A 19,084-nucleotide genomic window follows, 5' to 3' on the forward strand; every position below is an offset into this window, starting at 1 on the left:
AGCCGTTCCACATCAATACTAAGTGGATCTTTCTAAAAGATTCCTCCTCACCAAAAACTTATCCCCCATTAACTGTGGATTGAGGACAGACTCTTTGGCTTGCTATTTGAGGCTATCAGCAGAACTGCCCTAGGCTGTCTTTTTAAACTTTAATTTCTACCCTCCTAGGTTTATGCCCAGCCATAATTACCAATCTCTAAATGTTTGTTTCTTTGCCACCGACCTTCCTTTGTGCATTCCCTTTTCTCCTTGGAATGCTTTCCTTTCTGTGTACTTAGTAAGTGTCATGACCTGCCTTACATTGTTACTATTTGTATATGTGTCTCATACATAGGCTTCCCCACCCAGAGGAAATAAGGACTCTGTCAGACTCATCTTGTCTTACCTGCTGTGATGTGCACAGTAGGTGCTCGGGGTCTCGCTGTCCAGTATGGCAGCCGCTAGCCACATGTAATTATTCAGCACTTGAAAAATATCTAGTGTGCCTGAGGAGCTGAATTTTTAATCTAATCCACATCTAAATTTAAGATCTAATAATTCAAGTTTTGTTTGGAACAACTTTGGGTATGTGAATGAATCTACTTTTTTTAACCGTAAATTTTATGAAATCTAAATACAGACCAAGCATTTCTGGTTAAAATTTAGCACTTGAGATGGACTGTGAAAACACATCAGATTTAGAAGATTTATTACAAAAAAAGGAAGGTAAAATGTCTCTTTAATGGTTTTTAAAATATCAGTTACATGTCAAAACGATACTGTTTTGGCTACGTCATAACCCAATGTATATATACCCAGTAAGATATATTATTAAAATTAATTTTAGCTGTTACATCTTACTTTTTAAATGTGGCAACTAGGAAATCGTAAATGACAAATGCGGCTCGCATATATTCCTAGTGAACAGTACTGCTCTAAAACTATTAGATGAATTAAAATCTGAGTGCATGATGCCTTAAAATCCCCCACCAAATAAATGTAACTGAAATCATCTGTATTTTTGTCAAATGTATGGATAAAGATAGCGCTCGGCCAGTCCATAGACACCCTTCAATGTGCCGTGACAGCGCAGATGATTATAGTCCATGGGATGGGAGTGCTTGTTCACTGTGGGCATCCAGAAGGGCATGAACTAATTACCAGCCTCACTTCAGCTCTTAATTTTGACTCCCAGGCAGCCTGTTTCCCGAGGTACTAACAAGTAGCACACTGACGACGCCAGTGAACCTCACGGCCCTTCTGTGGCTCTGTCTGCTGTTTGGGGGAAGTGCTGAGCAGATGTGAACTGGCAAAGCCATGGGCATCAAGGGCACTGAGGAGGATAGAGAAGATGGGTAATAGCCGATCACATTGGGTGTCTCAAACAGGCAGGAAGCACCTCAAGCTCCCAGACTCGCTCCTGCATCCCCTCCTAGAACAGCAGGTTCTTGTGTCATCTTGGAGAATGCCACTCCTTTTCAAACAAACATCTGCAAGTTGCCAAAGGCCACACAAGCAAATGATGGACAACTTAAGTCTCGTAGGGAAAATGCTGAGGTCACAGAACTGAGGAAATTTGATAAGATGTGGTGCTTTTAGCACAGAGAAAGCCTGTGGTTTATTAGGGGCATAACTTGTAAGCTTATTTTTTGCACAGTTTATGTAATCACATCAACATAAGTTTAAGGCCTGTTGGGATACTCAGGCTCAGTGATGTCTATAAGAATTCTACATTTAATGGTCATTCAAGAAAACTGAGACTGGTTATTTTGCAAACTCCAGAGAAATGATATTTTTCAAATTATATGTGCTGTGAGATCCTTGCTTCTTTTTTTATCAGTAGTAGCAGTTGCTATAACATGGTGTGTTTTTTGGGCTCCTAATAATTTTGCTGTCTTTTTAGTCCAGTGGTTCGGCTTACATTTTCTAAGTGACTAAATACCTTGTCAGGGGGCTTTAGAGATATACTGACTAGATTCCCTGGCCTCAGTTGGGGCAGGGCCCATCCTGTCGATGAGTCGCCACAGTTCATCGAAGAGCCCACAAATCCCTCAAAGTGATACACTGCTCTGCAATCACAAGAGACAGAGAGAGAGTTTATTAAAGTCCTTTCATCTGTAGCCTGATTTCTTTCATTCTTGGCATCTGTGCCTTCGTGCTCTTATTAGTTAGCTCAGGCTGCCATAACAAAATCCCACAGATCGGGTGGGATTTTGCAACAGACATTTATGATCTCCCGGTTCTGGAGGCTGGACGTCCAAGATCAAGGTATGGGTAAGGTCAGTTTCTCCTGAGGCCTCTCTCCTTGGCTCACATATGGCCAACTTCTCCCTGTGTCCTCACATGGTCTCTCCCCTGTGTGCGTAGAGATCTCTGTCCTAATCTTCTCTCCTAAGGACACCAGTCAATTAGATTAGAGCCCACTTTGTGATCTCATTTTACCTTAATCACCTTTTTAAAGGCCCTATCTCCAATGCAATCACATTCTGAGGTATTAGGGGTTAGGACTTCAACATGTAAATTTAGGGGGAAAATTCAGCCCATAACAATGCTTATTCCCAATACTTCCCTGATTAGTTCTACATTTCTTGTGAATCCCTTCAAAATGGCCAGTAAAAATCACTTAAGTCAACCTCACTATATATTTTATTCCCCTATGGATGAATATTTTTGGGGTCTATAGGTTTTTGTGGTCCCAAATGACATCCTGTCTTGTGGACGAGAGAGAAATGTGGGAAGGAAGGGTCAGTTCTCCTGGAGAGTACGAGGTAACTGAGGGTCTGTGCTGGGCATTGTGTGTTATTGGGGATATCTGATCTGACACTGTCTAAATGAACTGACCTCTTCAAAGCATAAGGCACCACGATGAACCGGGAGACATTTTCCTTTGGTGCCCCAAATGAAAGTTCTGTGTCCTTCCTTCCTTTTCTCTCTCTTTCAAACACAATTTCCAGAAAGAGTTTGAATCTCATTCACAATAGTCTAAGATGAGACTCTAAGTGAATAATAAGGATTAAAACTGTTTCCTCTCCCTTGAAGATTTCCTTTGTAACTGTGTCAGAGCTTAGGTTTCTACAGAACTGCCAAGCATCCCAGACCTGATGGATGAGATTTGCAAGAGGAAACTTCCACGATCTGAAATCTTACCTCCTAGTCCAGTGCCTACCCCTCACCGCATCCCTTCCCTTCTTCCCATGAATATAGCTGGTACCTCTATCTTTTCTGAGGGACTGTGGATGACTCAAAGATGAGAGAACACAGGCTTTGCCCTCAAGATGCTTAATAATTCAGTAGGGAAAATAGACACACAAGTAACCAACCTAAGGCAGAAAGCAGTAACTTGTGAAAAATGCTAACTTTTAGCATTCGGAAGAAAGAGGTCATTTCCCATTTGTTGAAACAGGGAGGGTTGAAGTACCATTTGAAGCCAATCTTGAAGGATACATAGGGGAGAAGGCCATTTCAGGCAGGCGGAGAGTCAGAACCAGCATCTAGGGGTGGAAAACTGAGTATGCATGCTTGAGCAGCATTAGGGAGAATCAGATCTCAATAATGGGAGGGGGCCGATGAACCAGTTTGTCGTAAGCATGATTAAGGCTCAGTGGGTAATGCCCCAGGAGCAGAGGAATGGAGACAGCTTCCTGGTGGGAGGGCTGGGGGAAAGCACCCTCCCAGCCAGCCTCACTGTCACCCCCTTCTCTGTCCCCAGCCTCTGCCACATTCTAACCAAGGTCATCTGTCCCCCGAATAATAGAAGGGTCGGTGCATTTTTTTTTGTAGCGATAAAATACATTGGGTGAATGCATTGTGACCACAACTTGGGAGTAGTGATCTTTCCCCTTGTTAGGGACAGGCTTGTTAGGAACAGGCATATTGTTGCCCGCTTTGCACGGAGAGCAGGATCTGCAAAGGGCATTGATTAGTAAGGTAGGACACTGCCAGACTACACAGGAACTTGAATGTGATGCTGGAGGGTTCCCACAAGATTCAAGAGCCACAGAGGACCACCAGAGGCCTATAAAAGGATGCTAATACTTGAACGGCAATTAGATCCCTGGGCAGGTAGGCCAGCAGCCTAGCTAGAAGGAAGACTCCTGGATGAAAGGCCAAGCCTCTCCCCTCCATTCAGGTACTAGGGAGTCTCCGGGAGTGAGAAGAACAGAGAGAGACTTTCGCCCCTTGGTTTTCAACTTTGAACTTTCAGGTCCAGGAGCTGTTCACTTAACACGGATGCTTTTAAAAAGCATCATTAAGTATCTGGATGGCCAGTGGTGTCTCCTTAGAAAGCACATGCAATGGGCTGAGGAATATCTACAGGTGCCCTCAGAGAAATATGTAGGAAGCCATGTGAAACAAGCACAGATTCATGTAATGCAGGTGACATGCCTGAATCCTGCTAAGTGATGAGGGAGAACATTCAGGATATTGACCTAGACTGAGGTCTGAGACCCTTCAGGATCTCAGATTGGACATCTATTTTTAAAGTGAGCTCAGAGGAGGGCATATGGGAATGGCTCTGTCGGGTGGATAAAGAGCATTTGCGAACTTGTTTCTTTAAAAAGAATAAAAATTCTGAACTGGCCCAGATGGACACAGACATGATGAGGGTGTGGCACCGTGGAGAGAAGAACAATATTTGCTTGCCTTTTGAACCAGAAGGAAAAGGAAGCAGAAGCCACTAGCTTTGAAAAGTCTACTTGGTTCCATCCAGTTGATAGAGACAGTTGGTAGTGGCCTGTGCACACATGGTTTTCATTTTTTTTTTAAAGATTTTGTTTATTTATTTATTTGAGAGAGAGAGAGAGAGGGAAAGGAGGAGGGACAGAGGGAGAGGCAGAGAATCACAAGCAGACTCAGTACTGAGCACAGAGCCCGAGACCAGGACCTGAGCCAAAACCAAGAGTCAGACGCTTAACCGACTGAGCCACCCAGGTGCCCCACACATGGTTTTTAATAAAGAGATAAGTGTAGGTATTTTCCGGAAGCATAGCTTTGCAGACTTGGATTAGAGGCCACCTACCCCAGTTATGTGGAGACCTGATTATCAGAATCATCCAGGAAGCTGTTTGAAACCACAGGTCCTGGGGGCACCTGGGTGGCTCAGTCAGTTAAGCATCTGACTCTTGTTCTCAGCTCAGGTCTTGATCTCAGGGTCACGAGTTCAAGCCCCACGTTGGGCTCCACGTTGGGTGTGGAGCCTACTTAAAAAACAAAAATACTGCAGGGGCACCTGGGTGGCTCAGTCGTTAAGCATCTGCCTTAGGCTCGGGTCGTGATCCCGGGGTCCTGGGATCGAGCCCCGCATCGGGCTCCCTGCTCGGCGGGAAATCTGGTTCTCCCTCTCCTGTTCCCCCTGCTTGTGTTCCCTCTCTCGCTGTGTCTCTGTCAAATAAATAAATAAAATCTTAAAAAAAACAAAAAACAAAACAAAAAAACTACAGATCCTGGACTCAGGCCATACCCAGTGAATGAGGATCTCCATAAGTAGGACTGGGACCAACTGAGAGACTCCATAATCATGTCATATTCTGCAATATATTGAATCAACAGAAGTTTTCTTATTCCTTGAGTATAATCTAAACTCTTAGAATCCTTTAGTTTTATATTCCTCCCAAGCAATCCAAATATTTGGCTTTATGGTTTGGTTTATTTGTTCAGCCCTTATGCCAAGCACTGTGCTGGGGAGTGGGCTTACAAAGCTGACAGGACACCGCCCCGCCCATGAGCCCATGGCCCGTGAGGGCATCTGCAACCAACCATTGTTCAAGGCGTGCTCGAGGGGCCTCTGCCCTGAGTTTGAGACCTGAGAGGAGCCATAGAAGTTGACTTCTCTGTTTGCCACATTCAGCTGGGAGACCATGTCCATTGGAAGACAGCATGCCTGGAGGCAGGAGACTTGGCTGTGCCCCACTGGGTCACAAGTCAGCCAGCTGATGTGCACGGGAGCCAGTTTAATTGTCCTCAAGGTGCAAAGTCTGGCGAGCCATGTTTGGACATAGGGACATTACCTGGTTTTCAGGTTCATACAGATTGTGCACCCACAAGAGAGATTCACTTAAGTAAGGACATTGCAGCAATCATAAAGAGTGATACCATTTAACAGGACTTCATTGCAATGGTGCTTTAGCTTTTTCATAGAGAGAGTTCTTTGGAAAGAAGGAGCAACGTAAACTCAAAGAATCAGGACAAAGATATCAGCATCAGGTTGTAAACGTATACATCAATAGAAAAACATCTGATTCTACTTTTTAAGAACTGCCCCTATTCTCTGTTTTATTAGCCTGGAGACATATTCTGGTAGACTCTTCATCAAAGGCAGATTATTTAGCGCGTGCATTCTGCTCTCGCCACGCCTGGGGCAAGCCCTGAGGCCCGGCAGAGCAGCGGGTTGTGGACATGGGTGCACACATACAGGGTCCCTTGGCACTTTGACATTGCACAGCATTGTCAGCTGCATCCCATGCCTCTGGGCAGCCGCTCTGATGGTGGCCCTCCACCATGCTCGCGGGGACTTTTGCCAGAGCACCTGCCGCCAGAGCCACCTGCTGACAAGGAAAGCTATTAGGAACACTTGGCTGATTTTAGAACATGGGGCTTTTTTTCCTTCTCTTTTGTGGAGAGCCACTGTGTCGTACAAAGTAGATGTATATTTACTATGTGCATAGTATAGAATTCTTGGGTGTGGCCCCTATTGCTTCATGGTTAAATATTAGTGTTTTCTGGTGTTGCATGACTTTCGGTCTGCTTTAGAATCATAGGCAGGAGCAAGTCGTGGTGAGGAGCTCATTTTCTCTCCCCAGGAGTGGTGGCCTGATCGGCCCAGGCTGGTAGCCCCAGTTAGCGGCAGAGCCCCAGCTCAGATCTGGGACCCTTAGCCCTCTGTCCATCCAACTAAAGTATTTTGTGTTTTTAGCAAGGTTGCTTTTAATCCAAATCAGCTGGAACCCATCCTTGCCTTCATTTTTACAAGACCTATGAAGAGATAATAAATGAATACAGCAGGGAGCTCTGAGCAGTGATGATTTTTAACATAATTAATGACTACTCTTCTTCCTGAATCTGTTCTTTACTATTCTTTAGTGGGCAAAACTGTGCTTTGTGCCTGCAGTAATATGAAACTCACCTTTCAGGGCTTTTCCATAAATATGTGTCGTGGTGTGTACATCCTTTTTCCATGTGGCTATCTCTAAATGGTAGTAGCCCTGTGTATCTGACTGAGTATTTTATATAGGAAATTCTGGGCTTTACTGCATTGAAGAGTTGGTATCTTTTTTGGTGTGAATGAATATGAGTGTGTGTAGAGATTAGTTGAGGTCCTTGCTTTTAGAAAGACAGAGCTATTCCTCGAGATGGAAACTAAATTAGGTAATAAATATCAGGTCACCAAAACAAGTGAGAAAAAGCAATTGGTCGAACAAAGAAGTGTCTTTATATACCATCTAAAGCATTTAAGGGATGTATCCTTTATCTTCTTATTTGCATTCAAAAGCTAATTCCAGCTAGAGTCCCTGGCTCTTGCCCTCATTTTGTCCTCTCCCCTGACCTGGAGCAGGCGAGCTTCGAGGGCACAGCCCAGAGGTGGCCCAGAAGCAAGCGTAATCACAAGGGTCAGGGTAACAGTCAGTGATTGTCAAACTGCCCAAATCCGCATGTGTGTTTTTAAAAAGGGTAGCGTGCATGTCACACGCATTTCTTTGTGTGGCAGTTGTCTGTGATGGTGCTTGGTAGTGGGCGTGTTCAGCTCATTCAACAGAAGACCCTGTCCTTCCAGGCTGGTCCTTCAGCTTGGACCTTTGCAAGCTCAGTGTTTCTGCTTCTGATCCTGTCTACTTATAACTGCCACCACCGTATCTAAGTACGGTCCAGACAATTTGATGCATAAAATGCACGGCCGCATTATTTTGAGGTTAAAGAGCGGGAGTAGAGGCTGGGTGGGAAAGGAGAGTCAGTTGTGTTGTATCCAATTTGCTGTTTTCACAGAGGACGCTGTAATGAACTTTTGTCCTGCGAACTTAATTCTATATTAGACAAAGGAGGCAACTGATACATTAAATGAGGCTTTGGAAGCAGCCCTGTGCCACTAAGCTGTGTGGTCTTGGGTGAACCACTTGCCTTCTCTGAACCCTCACTGATTCTTTGGGAAAAGAAGGGGCCTGGCCTGGGTGAAGGCCAGATCCACTTTTTTGCCTCATGTCACTATATACTATGCCCAGTAGCTGGCTGAAGTGTGAGCTCCATCGAGATGAGCCTGGTCACTCTGAGAGGAGAGAAGTCTGGATTGACTTTTCCTCCAAGTGTCTCCCTCTCCAACCTGGGAATCTGTTGAATTCCCCACAGACTGGAAACTTGCCCTTAGTTTGGAGTGGTATTGGGAGAATTTTCTTTTTTCTTTTTTCTTTTTTCTTAAAGATTTTATTTATTCGACAGAGAGAGACACAGAGAGAGAGGGAACACAAGCAGAGGGAATGGGAGAGGGAGAAGCAGGTTTCTTGCCGAGCAGGGAGCCCGACGTGGGGCTCAATCCCAGGACCCTGGGATCATGACCTGAGCCAAAGGCAGATGCTTAACGACTGAGCCACCCAGGTGCCCCGGTATTGGGAGAATTTTCATATGTTTCCTCCTGAGTGGTGTTTTACAAAGGTAGCTATCAAGAAACCTTGTCTGTGCATTTCTTTTCTCTTCAGCTGGAAAATTGCTATACAAAAGATTCTTGGGAGAAATCACAGGTAATAATCAATCTGCAAGAGCATTTACGCTGGTTGATCATTAAAGAATAGGCATTTGCTTTTATTGCAAATCAATTATTCACAGATAGTAACCTGTTTGACTAGGAGGAGATGAAAAAAAATTTTGCTCAGGTTGTCAATGTCTTGAAATGCCTGCAGATCAATAAAAGCTGCAGGCAAGTTTTACCTCAGACAGTGGCAACTATTATTTCTAGGATACATTTTGGGACATAAAAGTAAATACTCATTTATGTTTCTTGTCCAGATGATCCAGTGAGTTCTAGGAGGGGAAGACATTGGGGCCAAAAAAATTCATATTTTTTATGCTGCTTTTATATTTAAATCTGTAGATTATTTGCTGCTTTAAAAAATAAAACCAAGCAGAGCCGGTAGTGAAATGTTTATGAGAAATTGCTACAGTGATTGCTGTAGAGCTTGCGGCCGAATGTTGCCATGTTCCTTATATTGAGAAACTAGAACCTATTTGGCATTGAGGTATAACAAGAAATGATCAAACCCAGATGCTTTCCTAAAATTATATTTTCAGTGCATTTATATGTCTGTTACAAAGTGTGCTACATGCTAAAAATATTTTCTTTTGTAGGCTAAGGGAATTTCAAACCACATCGAAGGCTATATAGATCAGATGGTTTTTCTTAAAGAGCATTAAGGGCATCCTGGTTGTTATTAGCCCCGACCTTCCAATATGACATTATTTATGCCCCACAGCTCCACAATTCACTTCTTTATTTCAGCAATTTTACTGGCATGAAAATGCATGGAAGGGAGGCCAGAGTCAATGCATCAGACTTGGGGGCTGAGACTCCGGGGCAACAAGTAATACTAGGGATGGGCTGGAGAGAATGCCTTCACCCCCATGGCCTATTTCCATGGAGAGAGGTCTCCTTCCATGCCCGGCGGCTCCTCTGGCCTTTCCTCCAGGGGCTCCATTTCCCCTTCTCTGTATTCTCTTCCTTTTCCCTCAGTTGTGTGTGCTGTCACTTTTCATATTCCATGTGGCCAACCAAAGATACATTCTCTTTGAGACTCTTCTTGGTTATACTCATTACAAGGTTGGCTTCTCCGGAGCTCTCACTGAGTCTCTCCTCAAATCGTGTTTCTTCGTCACTGTCATTGATTTTGTAACTGAGGGATGTCTGCCTGGGTTTTGCATAAATGCTTCTAGTGAATTAAACTGTAAATGGGTAAATCTAAGAACGTGTAGATCAGGTGGCTCTGTATAGAATTGTATTTGTGAATTTAATCTTTCTCTCTTCTTAATTATTACATTGGTGTTAAATGCATGTAGCTACTATTAGGATTTCAGATGTTTTTGTATCTAGCACCTGTCATGTTGGTACCTTCAGAGAACAATGTAGAAATACCAAATTTCATTTCTGATATTCTTAGAACAACAGTGGCTTATTGTTTTGAGTGCGATGGGACCGGAAACAGAATGATTTCCTTTATCATAAGGCATATGAGAAAGAGAACTTGTTTACTTGTGGCCACCAGTCCTTTGGAAAGAGACAGGCATTTGCCTATAGTAGCTCGGCCATGCCACTGTCACTGTGGGCTCTGTCAGAGGCGACACGGCTGTGTGGTGGTCAGGTGAGGCTTTTTATTATGATGTCACAACTCAGTTATTTGAGACCTTTGAAAGTTTACTTAGGCTCAAAATACCAGACAGGCTTTTGTTTCTGGGGGCAAAGAGGCAGGGAATTAGCATCTACTGGTCTACTTTGTGCCGCTTGGTTTATGTGCTGTCTCATTTCATCTTCAGCACCGCTCTGCGAAACAGATAGCATAATCTCCTTTTTATAGGCCCAGAAATGTTGTGTGACATGCCCAAGGTTACACAGCTTCTAGCTGGTAAGGACAGAGGGTGCCTAGGTCTAGGTTCTTAACTGTGTATTTCTCATTACATATGGTTTTGTACAGAGATTGTTAAACCACATTCATAGGACAGCACTTAAAAACAACAACAGCGGGCGCCTGGGTGGCTCAGTCGTTAAGCGTCTGCCTTCAGCTCAGGTCATGATCCCAGGGTCCTGGGATCGAGTCCCACATCGGGCTCCCTGCTCGGCGTGAAGCCTGCTTCTCCCTCTCCCACTCCCCCTGCTTGTGTTCCTGCTCTCGCTGTCTCTCTCTCTGTCAAATAAATAAAATCTTTAAAAAAAAACAAAACAAAAAAACAAAACAAAACAAAAAAAACAACAGCATATTTAGTTGTACATTAGCATGATTTCCAATGCCCTTGAACCTCAGAGAGCAAGGCAGTGAGATAAGAAAGGCTCAAATAGAAAGCAAAGCTAAAGTAGACTGCAGTATTTATGCTATAAATTGAAATCCATAATCATAAAACAGAAATGACCAGAAGATTGGTAGGTTTAAGAGAGTCTAACATACCTAATATTAATAGGAATATAAATTCACTGGGTAGATTCTCAAAGTCTACATATTAGGTGTTTATGATGAGTCTAATAAAGCTTTAATGTTCTTGGTGGTTCTTTTTCATCTCTCATACTACTGAGCACAAAAGCTGTGTTGTATGCAGAATGGCTGGGTTTATCCCTAGTAGAGAGAAGTTATGTTTGGTATCTAAAGAACAATGAGAGTTTGCTGCTTGGCTGATCAATGCTGGATCAAGTTCACATTCCCCAGCTCCTACTCTCCCACCTACACACGCAGGGGGTGGAAGCAGAGCAAAAGGAGGGAAGACGGATCCTTTTTTCACCGAGAAAGAGATGTGAGCTTGGGCTTTCCTAATATGGACACAGCTGGGCCTGTGTAGCATTAAACATTGATTTAATCCACTGCTGGAGGAAACATCCTACAAAAAGTAAAGAGATTAGCAACCAATTAATTCTGGCCCTTCTCGTTGTTGTCCTGGAACACCTCTTATATGGATCTAAATGTTTGGTGAACAAACATCCTGGAAAATAGCTCTTTCTCATATAGTATTTCTATTTGGGACAGCCCCCCCCTGCCCCCCCCAAATTATGGTGGATTTTACTTTCCCTATTCTGTGTGTGCACGTGCCTGTGTGTTCCTACTTCTGAATAGAGGTGGGACGATTTAGGCCCATTGTACTTGTTTGCAAATTGTGACTTCATTGGGTTCTCTTGGAAGGTCAGATGACAGGCAAGCCAGTCTGAGTGCCAATATTTTTAAAAATAGACATGCTGGAAAAAGAAAAAGAGACATGCTGGGGCCCCAGACTCCCAATGCATAGCTTCCCTTGAAGGCATCATGAAGCACAAGGCATTCCTTGTGCCTATACTTACAGATAGCATATCCATCCATCTTAGGGAATAACCAAAGGGACCTAGACATGAGTGTTTGCTTTTCAAGCTACTGATATGTTCACATATATGTTTGTGCTTTTAAATAATTAGTAACTAATATCTTTTGTAAGGCATTTTGCCAGAGTAGTTTTCCTATAGCATCATTGTAGTGTATTTTTCTAAATAGGGAAGCCCATTTGGTTAGAGCATGGTGCCCAACACTAAGGAAGACCAACCTGGGTTCCTTCCTGTGTGGAATAGTAGCTTTTGCACATGACAAAGGGTCCTTTCCATTGGTACACATTGTCCCCGAATTGTAGCCAGCAGTCTTCCAAATGCAAAATATTTGTTTCCAGGGAATAGGTGGCAGCCATCGACATGATTAGAACACTGTCTACAGGGGATGAGTGGGAAATAGCACCTCATATGTATGTGGGGTTACGGGTTCCCCAAAAGACAAGAATCTGTGCTCTTTTCATTCCGGATCCAGAATTGTATTACCCATGAACCTGGAAAAAACTCTAAAAAGTCAAATATCCATTCATTCTTGCCTCCCTTCTGGTTAGTGTTGAGATCATCCACTTCTTTTTAATTCGTGTGTGTGTGTGTGTGTGTGTGTGTACTTAACTAATCTTGCCCAGAAGTTTATCCCTAGGTGTAAGCAGTAGGAATTGCTACCCTGGGTCAGGCCAGCAGCCCATCCTGCTCAGCATTGTCTATTGTTTACCCAGAGACTTAATGAAATAGAACTTAATAGATGGCTGTCTCTGTGGCATTGACCTTGAAATTTAGATGTCTCCCAAACATCTGGAATTTCTTTTTTTTTTTTTTTTTTTTTTTTAAATATTTTTATTTATTTATTTGAGAGAGAGAATGAGAGGGGATAGGGTCAGAAGGAGAAGCAGACTTCCCGCCGAGCAGGGAGCCCGATGCGGGACTCGATTCCGGGACTCCAGGATCATGACCTGAGCCGAAGGCAGCCGCCCAACCAACTGAGCCACCCAGGCGCCCCTACATCTGGAATTTCTTAATAGTAACTTGTTAGAGATGGGTCATCATTAAAATGATCTAAACCAGTGGTTCTCAACACTGGCAGCACAGTGGAATCACTAGGGGAGATGTGGGGGTGGGGAAGGCTTTAAAAAAAGACTGATGCAGGGTCCCACTCTCAGGATGTGAATTTCAGTGATGTGGCATGCCACCTGGGCATTGGGATCTAAAAACCCTCCTGGTGATTCTAATAAGCAGTCAGGGGTCCCTCTGATTTAACGCCACCCCTACATAACTTTGTATTTCACCTGTGAAACTCTTTGTCAGAATATCCATGAATGTTAAGCTCCTGTAAAGAATTGCAGTCATACAGGTGTTGAAGGGGGTGTACAATGTCTGTTTTCTGAAATGGCTGTTGCAATAGACTTTTATGGTATGGGATAATATTTTATGGGCTGTGTTTTGATCTGAGGTTGATCTGATCCACATAATAAGCAACTATTTTAAAGTGAGACAGTCATGCTAGATGTTCCCTAAGCTCTCATGCTGGAGTAGAAAGGGTGCTACATTTCCAGCCTGGAGATCTAAGGGCTACCCAATATTAAATACTAAAAATATGAAAATTTGGGGCACCTGGCTGACTCAGTCAGTAGAGCATGCGACTTTTCATCTTGGGCCTGTGGGTTCGAGCCCCACGATGGGTGTAGAGATTACTTAAAAATAATATATATATTAAAAAAAAGAATACGAAAATTCCCTGAGACCCAGTTTCTTCATCCTGAAAATGGGACTATGTGAGAAATAAACAGTGCAGTCTGTATGTGGAAGCACTTGGCAAACCATTCAGTCCTTACAGAATTGGCTGCTCTGGTTCTTTCTTCCAGTTCTGAGGTTCCATGGTCTCTGGTACACGTAGCAGTTGGGTACTTTGTGTCTTAAGGTCACTTCCCTCCAGCTTCTAGTGATGTTGGGTTGCTTCTAGAATTTGGTAAGTAACAACTGCCTCCCCTTGTAAGCACATCACATGTGTCCCTTGATCTTCACAAGTCTCTAAGAAAGGAGGCTTAAAGAGGTCACACTACTACTAATATATGGCAGACCCTGGATTCCAACCCAACAGGCTATCTGTGCGCTCCTTATACTACGCCGGGTGACTGCCTGGTCACACTAGGGTCCTGAAGACAGGGATGGTGTCTTATTCAGCTCTGTGTTCACGAAGTCTAGTGCTCTGTTTTGCAGTAGGCTCTCAGTATGCTTGTTAAGTGACTAACCTGTCTCTATATCCAGCTTACATTCTTCTTCCCGAGGTCAAAACCTATTTCCTCTGGTTTCGATATCAAAAGAGGTAAAATACTAGGTTGATTAACATTTTTATAGTAGTTTAGCACCATGTTTGTGTAATAGTGTATTTACTTTTGTTTTGTTTTTTAACAGTTCTTTTCCTTGAATTTTATAAGTAGAGTGTAATAGTACGTCCTTACCTCCCATGCTTCACTTCTAAGTGTTTTTAATGGAGAGAAATATTAGAACCGTCACATTTTATCAGAACCTCTTCCTCTCCCCAAAAAAGTAAAAGAAAGTTAAAGAAGAAAAAATAAACCCAGAATATTTTATTTATTCATACTCTTCTTTGCCCAAAATGGAGTTAAGACAGCTTCTAAAGCAAAATAGAGCATGATAAAAATAAATTAAAATATAAAAAGCGAAGAAATGTGAAAATAATAGTAGGAAAATAAGATGGGGCCAGGAATTAAATTATCATACAATATGCACCCCTTGAAGTTCTTATGCTTGGTTTAATGTAGGGGCACAGAATTTTCTAGAAGAGGGAAAAGGAATCAATTTGTAGTGTTCATGAGGTAAAACAAACCAGGTGCCTGAGTCCAGCTATTCCTGATGTTGATACCAGGCTCCCTGTGGGTCCTCTCAGAAAATTACTATTTAATGTAATAAACAATCCTCTGAAACTATCCTTACGGTAAACACTGGGATGGGTTTTATGGGGCTGTTTCTTATAATGCACCTCAATAAAGGTTGATGGCTTCTTACCAGAACATAATGCGATAAAAGGACTTTCACAGAGCACCAGTAAGACGTCGTCCTGGGCCAGCTGTATGGTGGGGTCTGCTCTAATCCAAGAGGATTTTAGAGTATCTAGGGTAGGGGTTTGGGCAATCAGAAAATCTGTAAACCTCCTGACAGTTGATGTGTGTGTGGGAAGGGAGTAGGGGACTGTGAATGATTGTAGGTGTATTTTTTTCTAGGGAGCCAAAAGCTGATAGCTAATGTTTTATCAGATTCGCATAGGGGATCTAGAAATGGTAGAGCTGAGCGTGTTCCCTCAGGCAAGCTCTGTAAAAGTTTCTGAATAACAGTGAGTTCAGGGTTATGATGACTGAGAGGAAGAGGTTCTCTTAGCCAGCTCACTGCAGCACAAATGTGGGAAGGATTTCCTTTTTTGAAAACCATGCTTTATAAGGATTCCACTAAGAGGTCCATTTAGCAGGGCCAAAATCCTCTTGAGAAAGAAGAATTAGGCATTCATTCTAACACAGACACAAAATGAGCAATAATAGAAATGGTAATTTTTCTAAAATCAAAGATATCATAAAGGAATGTTACATTCTAAAAGGGTAGAGCAAAATTTAAAGACCTAGACATTTGAGAACTTTGACCCTAATCAGGATTACTTCCTTGTTATTATTTGCAGCTTAAACTAATCTTGATTTTTCATTTCCAGTTTTGTGTAGGTGTGTACTTTTTAATTTACACTCAATGTATGTTGGCTATAGAGCGCTTCTGAAACCTCTCTACATTGTTTGGTATTAAAAGATCTTTTGACTTCTTATAGCGGATAGTTTTGCCTCTCCTGAGCCCAAGTGAGTGTACTTTGCCATCTGAGGCTGTTTGGACTAATTAAAAGGCTCCCCCTGTCCGCCCTTTCGGCCTTCTAGGTGACTAGGAAGGCCTGCTGCTGCTTCTCATTCCTCTGGATTGTAGCTCATCATGAAGAAGAAGCACACATCCATATTAACAATATGAAACTGATATCGCTACCATATTCCAATGAAAGAAGTCATTTCCGGAGGAGGAGGGGGAGGAGGAGGAGGAGGGATTTTCTCTCTAAAAGTAATCTCCAGCCACTTGATAAAGTAACGCTTTTATTCTAAAGCAATGGCATTTTCCTTAGCCTCTGAAATTGTCTTCAGCTATTACAAACTGCATTGACAAGAAAGTCTCTTAAAACAACTTCCTTTCAAAACTTGCATCTCTACTAGACGAAACATTTTTTAAAACATACTTCAAATAGAAAACATCTGTTTTTAAAAGATAGCTTTAAAGTGCTTTCACCACTTTCTTAAAGATAGTTATTAGAGTATCCATCCCTGTCTACAGAATTCCAATTTTATTTATTTATTATTTTTTTAAAGAGAGCGGGACGGAGAAAGTGCGTGTGCATGCAGGGAAGGGTGGGAGGGGCAGTGGGAGAGGAAGAGTTTGAGAATCTCAAGCAGGCTCCACACGCAGCACAGAGCCCAGTAGGGTGGGGGTAGAGGTTGGATCTAATGACCCTGAGGTCATGACCTGAGCCTAAATCAAGAGTGAGACGTTTGGGGCGCCTGGGTGGCTCAGTTGGTTAAGCGACTGCCTTCAGCTCAGGTCATGATCCTGGAGTCCCGGGATCGAGTCCCGCATCGGGCTTCCTGCTCAGCAGGGGGTCTGCTTCTCCCTCTGCCCTCTTCCCTCTCGTGCTCTCTGTCTCTCATTCTCTCTCAAATAAATAAATAAAAATCTTAAAAAAAAAAAAAAGAGTGAGACGTTTAACTGACTGAGCCATCCAGGCATCCCCAGAATTCCAATTTTTAAAAAGTACTCTTCCTCCAGTTTTTCCACACCCTACCTTTATTGGGGTCAGCCCATGAAGAAAGGGAGATTTAGATAGGCAAAAGGAGAAATGTGTTGAGGTTATATTGAACACAGTAAAAAAGAATTAATATTTTTCCGGGCGCCTGGGTGGCTCAGATGGTTAAGCGTCTGCCTTCGGCTCAGGTCATGATCCCAGGGTCCTGGGATCGAGTCCCGCATCGGGCTCTCTGCTCCTTGGGAGCCTGCTTCTCCCTCTGCCTCTCTCTCTCTCTGTCTCTCATGAATAAATAAATAAATAAATCTTTAAAAAAAAAAAAAGAATTAATATTTTTCCAATAAAATGGGGCGCCTGGGTGGCTCAGTCAGTTAAGTGTCTGCCTTTGGCTCGGGTCATGAGCCTGGCTCCTAGGATCCAGCCCCGCATCGGGCTCCTTGCTCAGCGGGGAGCCTGCTCCTCTCTCTCCCTCTGCTGCTCCCCCTGCTTGTGTGCTCTTTCAATCTCTCTCAAATAAATAAAATCTTTAAAAAATATTTTTTTCCAATAATTTTAAAATGTGTTACTATTTCATTCTAGATCAAATTCAGCTCCTAGCACTGAATTTTTGGAATACAGTTTTCATGATTAATAGAAGAGGGAATTAAGAATCTTTATTTCTCATTTCTATTTTTATTTTTATTTTTTTTAAAGGCCATTTTAGAAGCACCCCGCAATGTAACTGATGTCCCATGGTCTCTTTCTTTAAAAAAAAAAAATGCACAATTTTGTGCTTTTTACAAAATAAGGTATTTTAGTGGAGAAACAGGAGTTAATTAGAAAGATCTTTCTCTTGAGACTCTCCCCCTTGAAATTTCATATGCTGTTCATTCAGTCATTTGTTCCTATATCTTCCATTTGCTTACTTAACGTATTTATTTAGCATCTACTATGTGCCAGCGGTATTTTAACTGACTGGACCAAAATCAAGAACAAAAGAGGATCTCTTTCTTCCTGGAGTTTAAAGTCCAGCTGGGGAGATAGACATTCAACAAATTAATAATAATTTTAAAAAAGCTGCAATAGAACTGTACAACACATAGTGAACCCTACTGTAAACCATGAGCTTTATTTAATAATGATGTATCAAATATTGGTTCCTGAATTGTAACAAACACACCACCCTAATAGAAGATATTAGTAATAGAGGAAACTGTGTGTTATGTTGGCATATGGGAACTCTGTGCATTTTGCATAAATTTTTCTGTTATCTGCTCTAAAAAATAGTCTTAATTAAAAATAATTTTTAATAGCTCTAAAAGATAAGCAATTTAAAAGAAATAAACAGGATGCTATTAGAAGGAATAGTGGGGGTGACATAATTTGGAGTGGGGAGTAAGGAAAGACCTTTCTAGAGTTAAGGCCAAAACTAGAGAATAAGTAGGAGCCAGCCAGGCAGAGAAGAGAAAGAAGTGCATTCTTGGTAAAGCAAAGTGGTATCATTTGAACTACCTTTCAAAATATTATTCTGGCTTCTTGGTGTAGGATGGATTGTGGTAGTGGGTGTGAGGGTGTAAGAGTACAAAGGAAAGGAGTTAGGAGGAACTTAAGAGTGGACCATAGCTTTAATTACCTACTCAGAGGAACAGTGACAGTAGGATTCTTTCCTTTGCTCAGCTTATGCCAGAAACCATTAGGTTCTCCATGAGCTGCAGACTAGGAAGAAAGGAGACTGTCACTGGCAGCAAGACAGGGTTCCCAGGTCTCAATTCCTAAGATCTTTCTAGTGACTTAATGGGATTTTTAGCATGAGAAACAATTGTGTGTGTGTGTATTTGAGACTACAGTCAGATGAGAATAACAATGGAAAACAAGCCTTCAAGTACTAACTATCCATCTGAAATAACATTTTCATAGAAGTCTATATATGATTTAATTTTCAATAGTTTTCTATTCCCACTACTGGATTGTTGGAATTTATTTTATTTTTTGTTTCTTTTAAGGCTACATGTTAAAAAAAATTGTTGATCAGTCAACAAAAAGGATACTTAAGGAAGGTCTATTTGGGGTGCTGTTTTAGTACATCAGTAATGAAAGGTTTTTTTATCAGAGTTCTTAGGGGTGGTAAATTCCCAAGGAAAAAAATTCTAGTGGGTGAAGGGAAGTGTCTACCAGTGATAGATTTCTATTGATTCTGGAACTGTTATTAGTAGCGTGGAAGCTCAAATAGTTGGAGGTCTTATTTCCATTTGAAAGTAAGC

General features: G+C 42.3%; 1 protein-coding gene across 20 annotated transcripts in view; it reads left to right on the forward strand.

The window, feature by feature from the left end:
- The window catches only part of AOPEP (aminopeptidase O (putative)), a 354,373-nt gene that overhangs the window by 256,649 nt on the left and 78,640 nt on the right, over positions 1-19,084 (forward strand). Inside the window, exon 12 of one of the 20 annotated variants that reach the window (XM_064579979.1) lies at positions 13,867-15,192. The exons of the other annotated variants lie outside the window; for them this stretch is intronic. Within the exon in view, the coding sequence (XP_064436049.1) occupies positions 13,867-13,872 (6 nt within the window). The 3' untranslated portion in view covers positions 13,873-15,192. Of the gene's footprint in view, positions 1-13,866; positions 15,193-19,084 lie in introns of those variants that run through there. 20 annotated transcript variants of the gene reach the window in all.

Source organism: Mirounga angustirostris, unplaced genomic scaffold, assembly GCF_029215605.1.
Source record: "Mirounga angustirostris isolate CCGP_5_RB_7025 unplaced genomic scaffold, mMirAng1.0.hap1 SCAF_15, whole genome shotgun sequence".
Classification (NCBI taxonomy): domain Eukaryota; kingdom Metazoa; phylum Chordata; class Mammalia; order Carnivora; family Phocidae; genus Mirounga; species Mirounga angustirostris.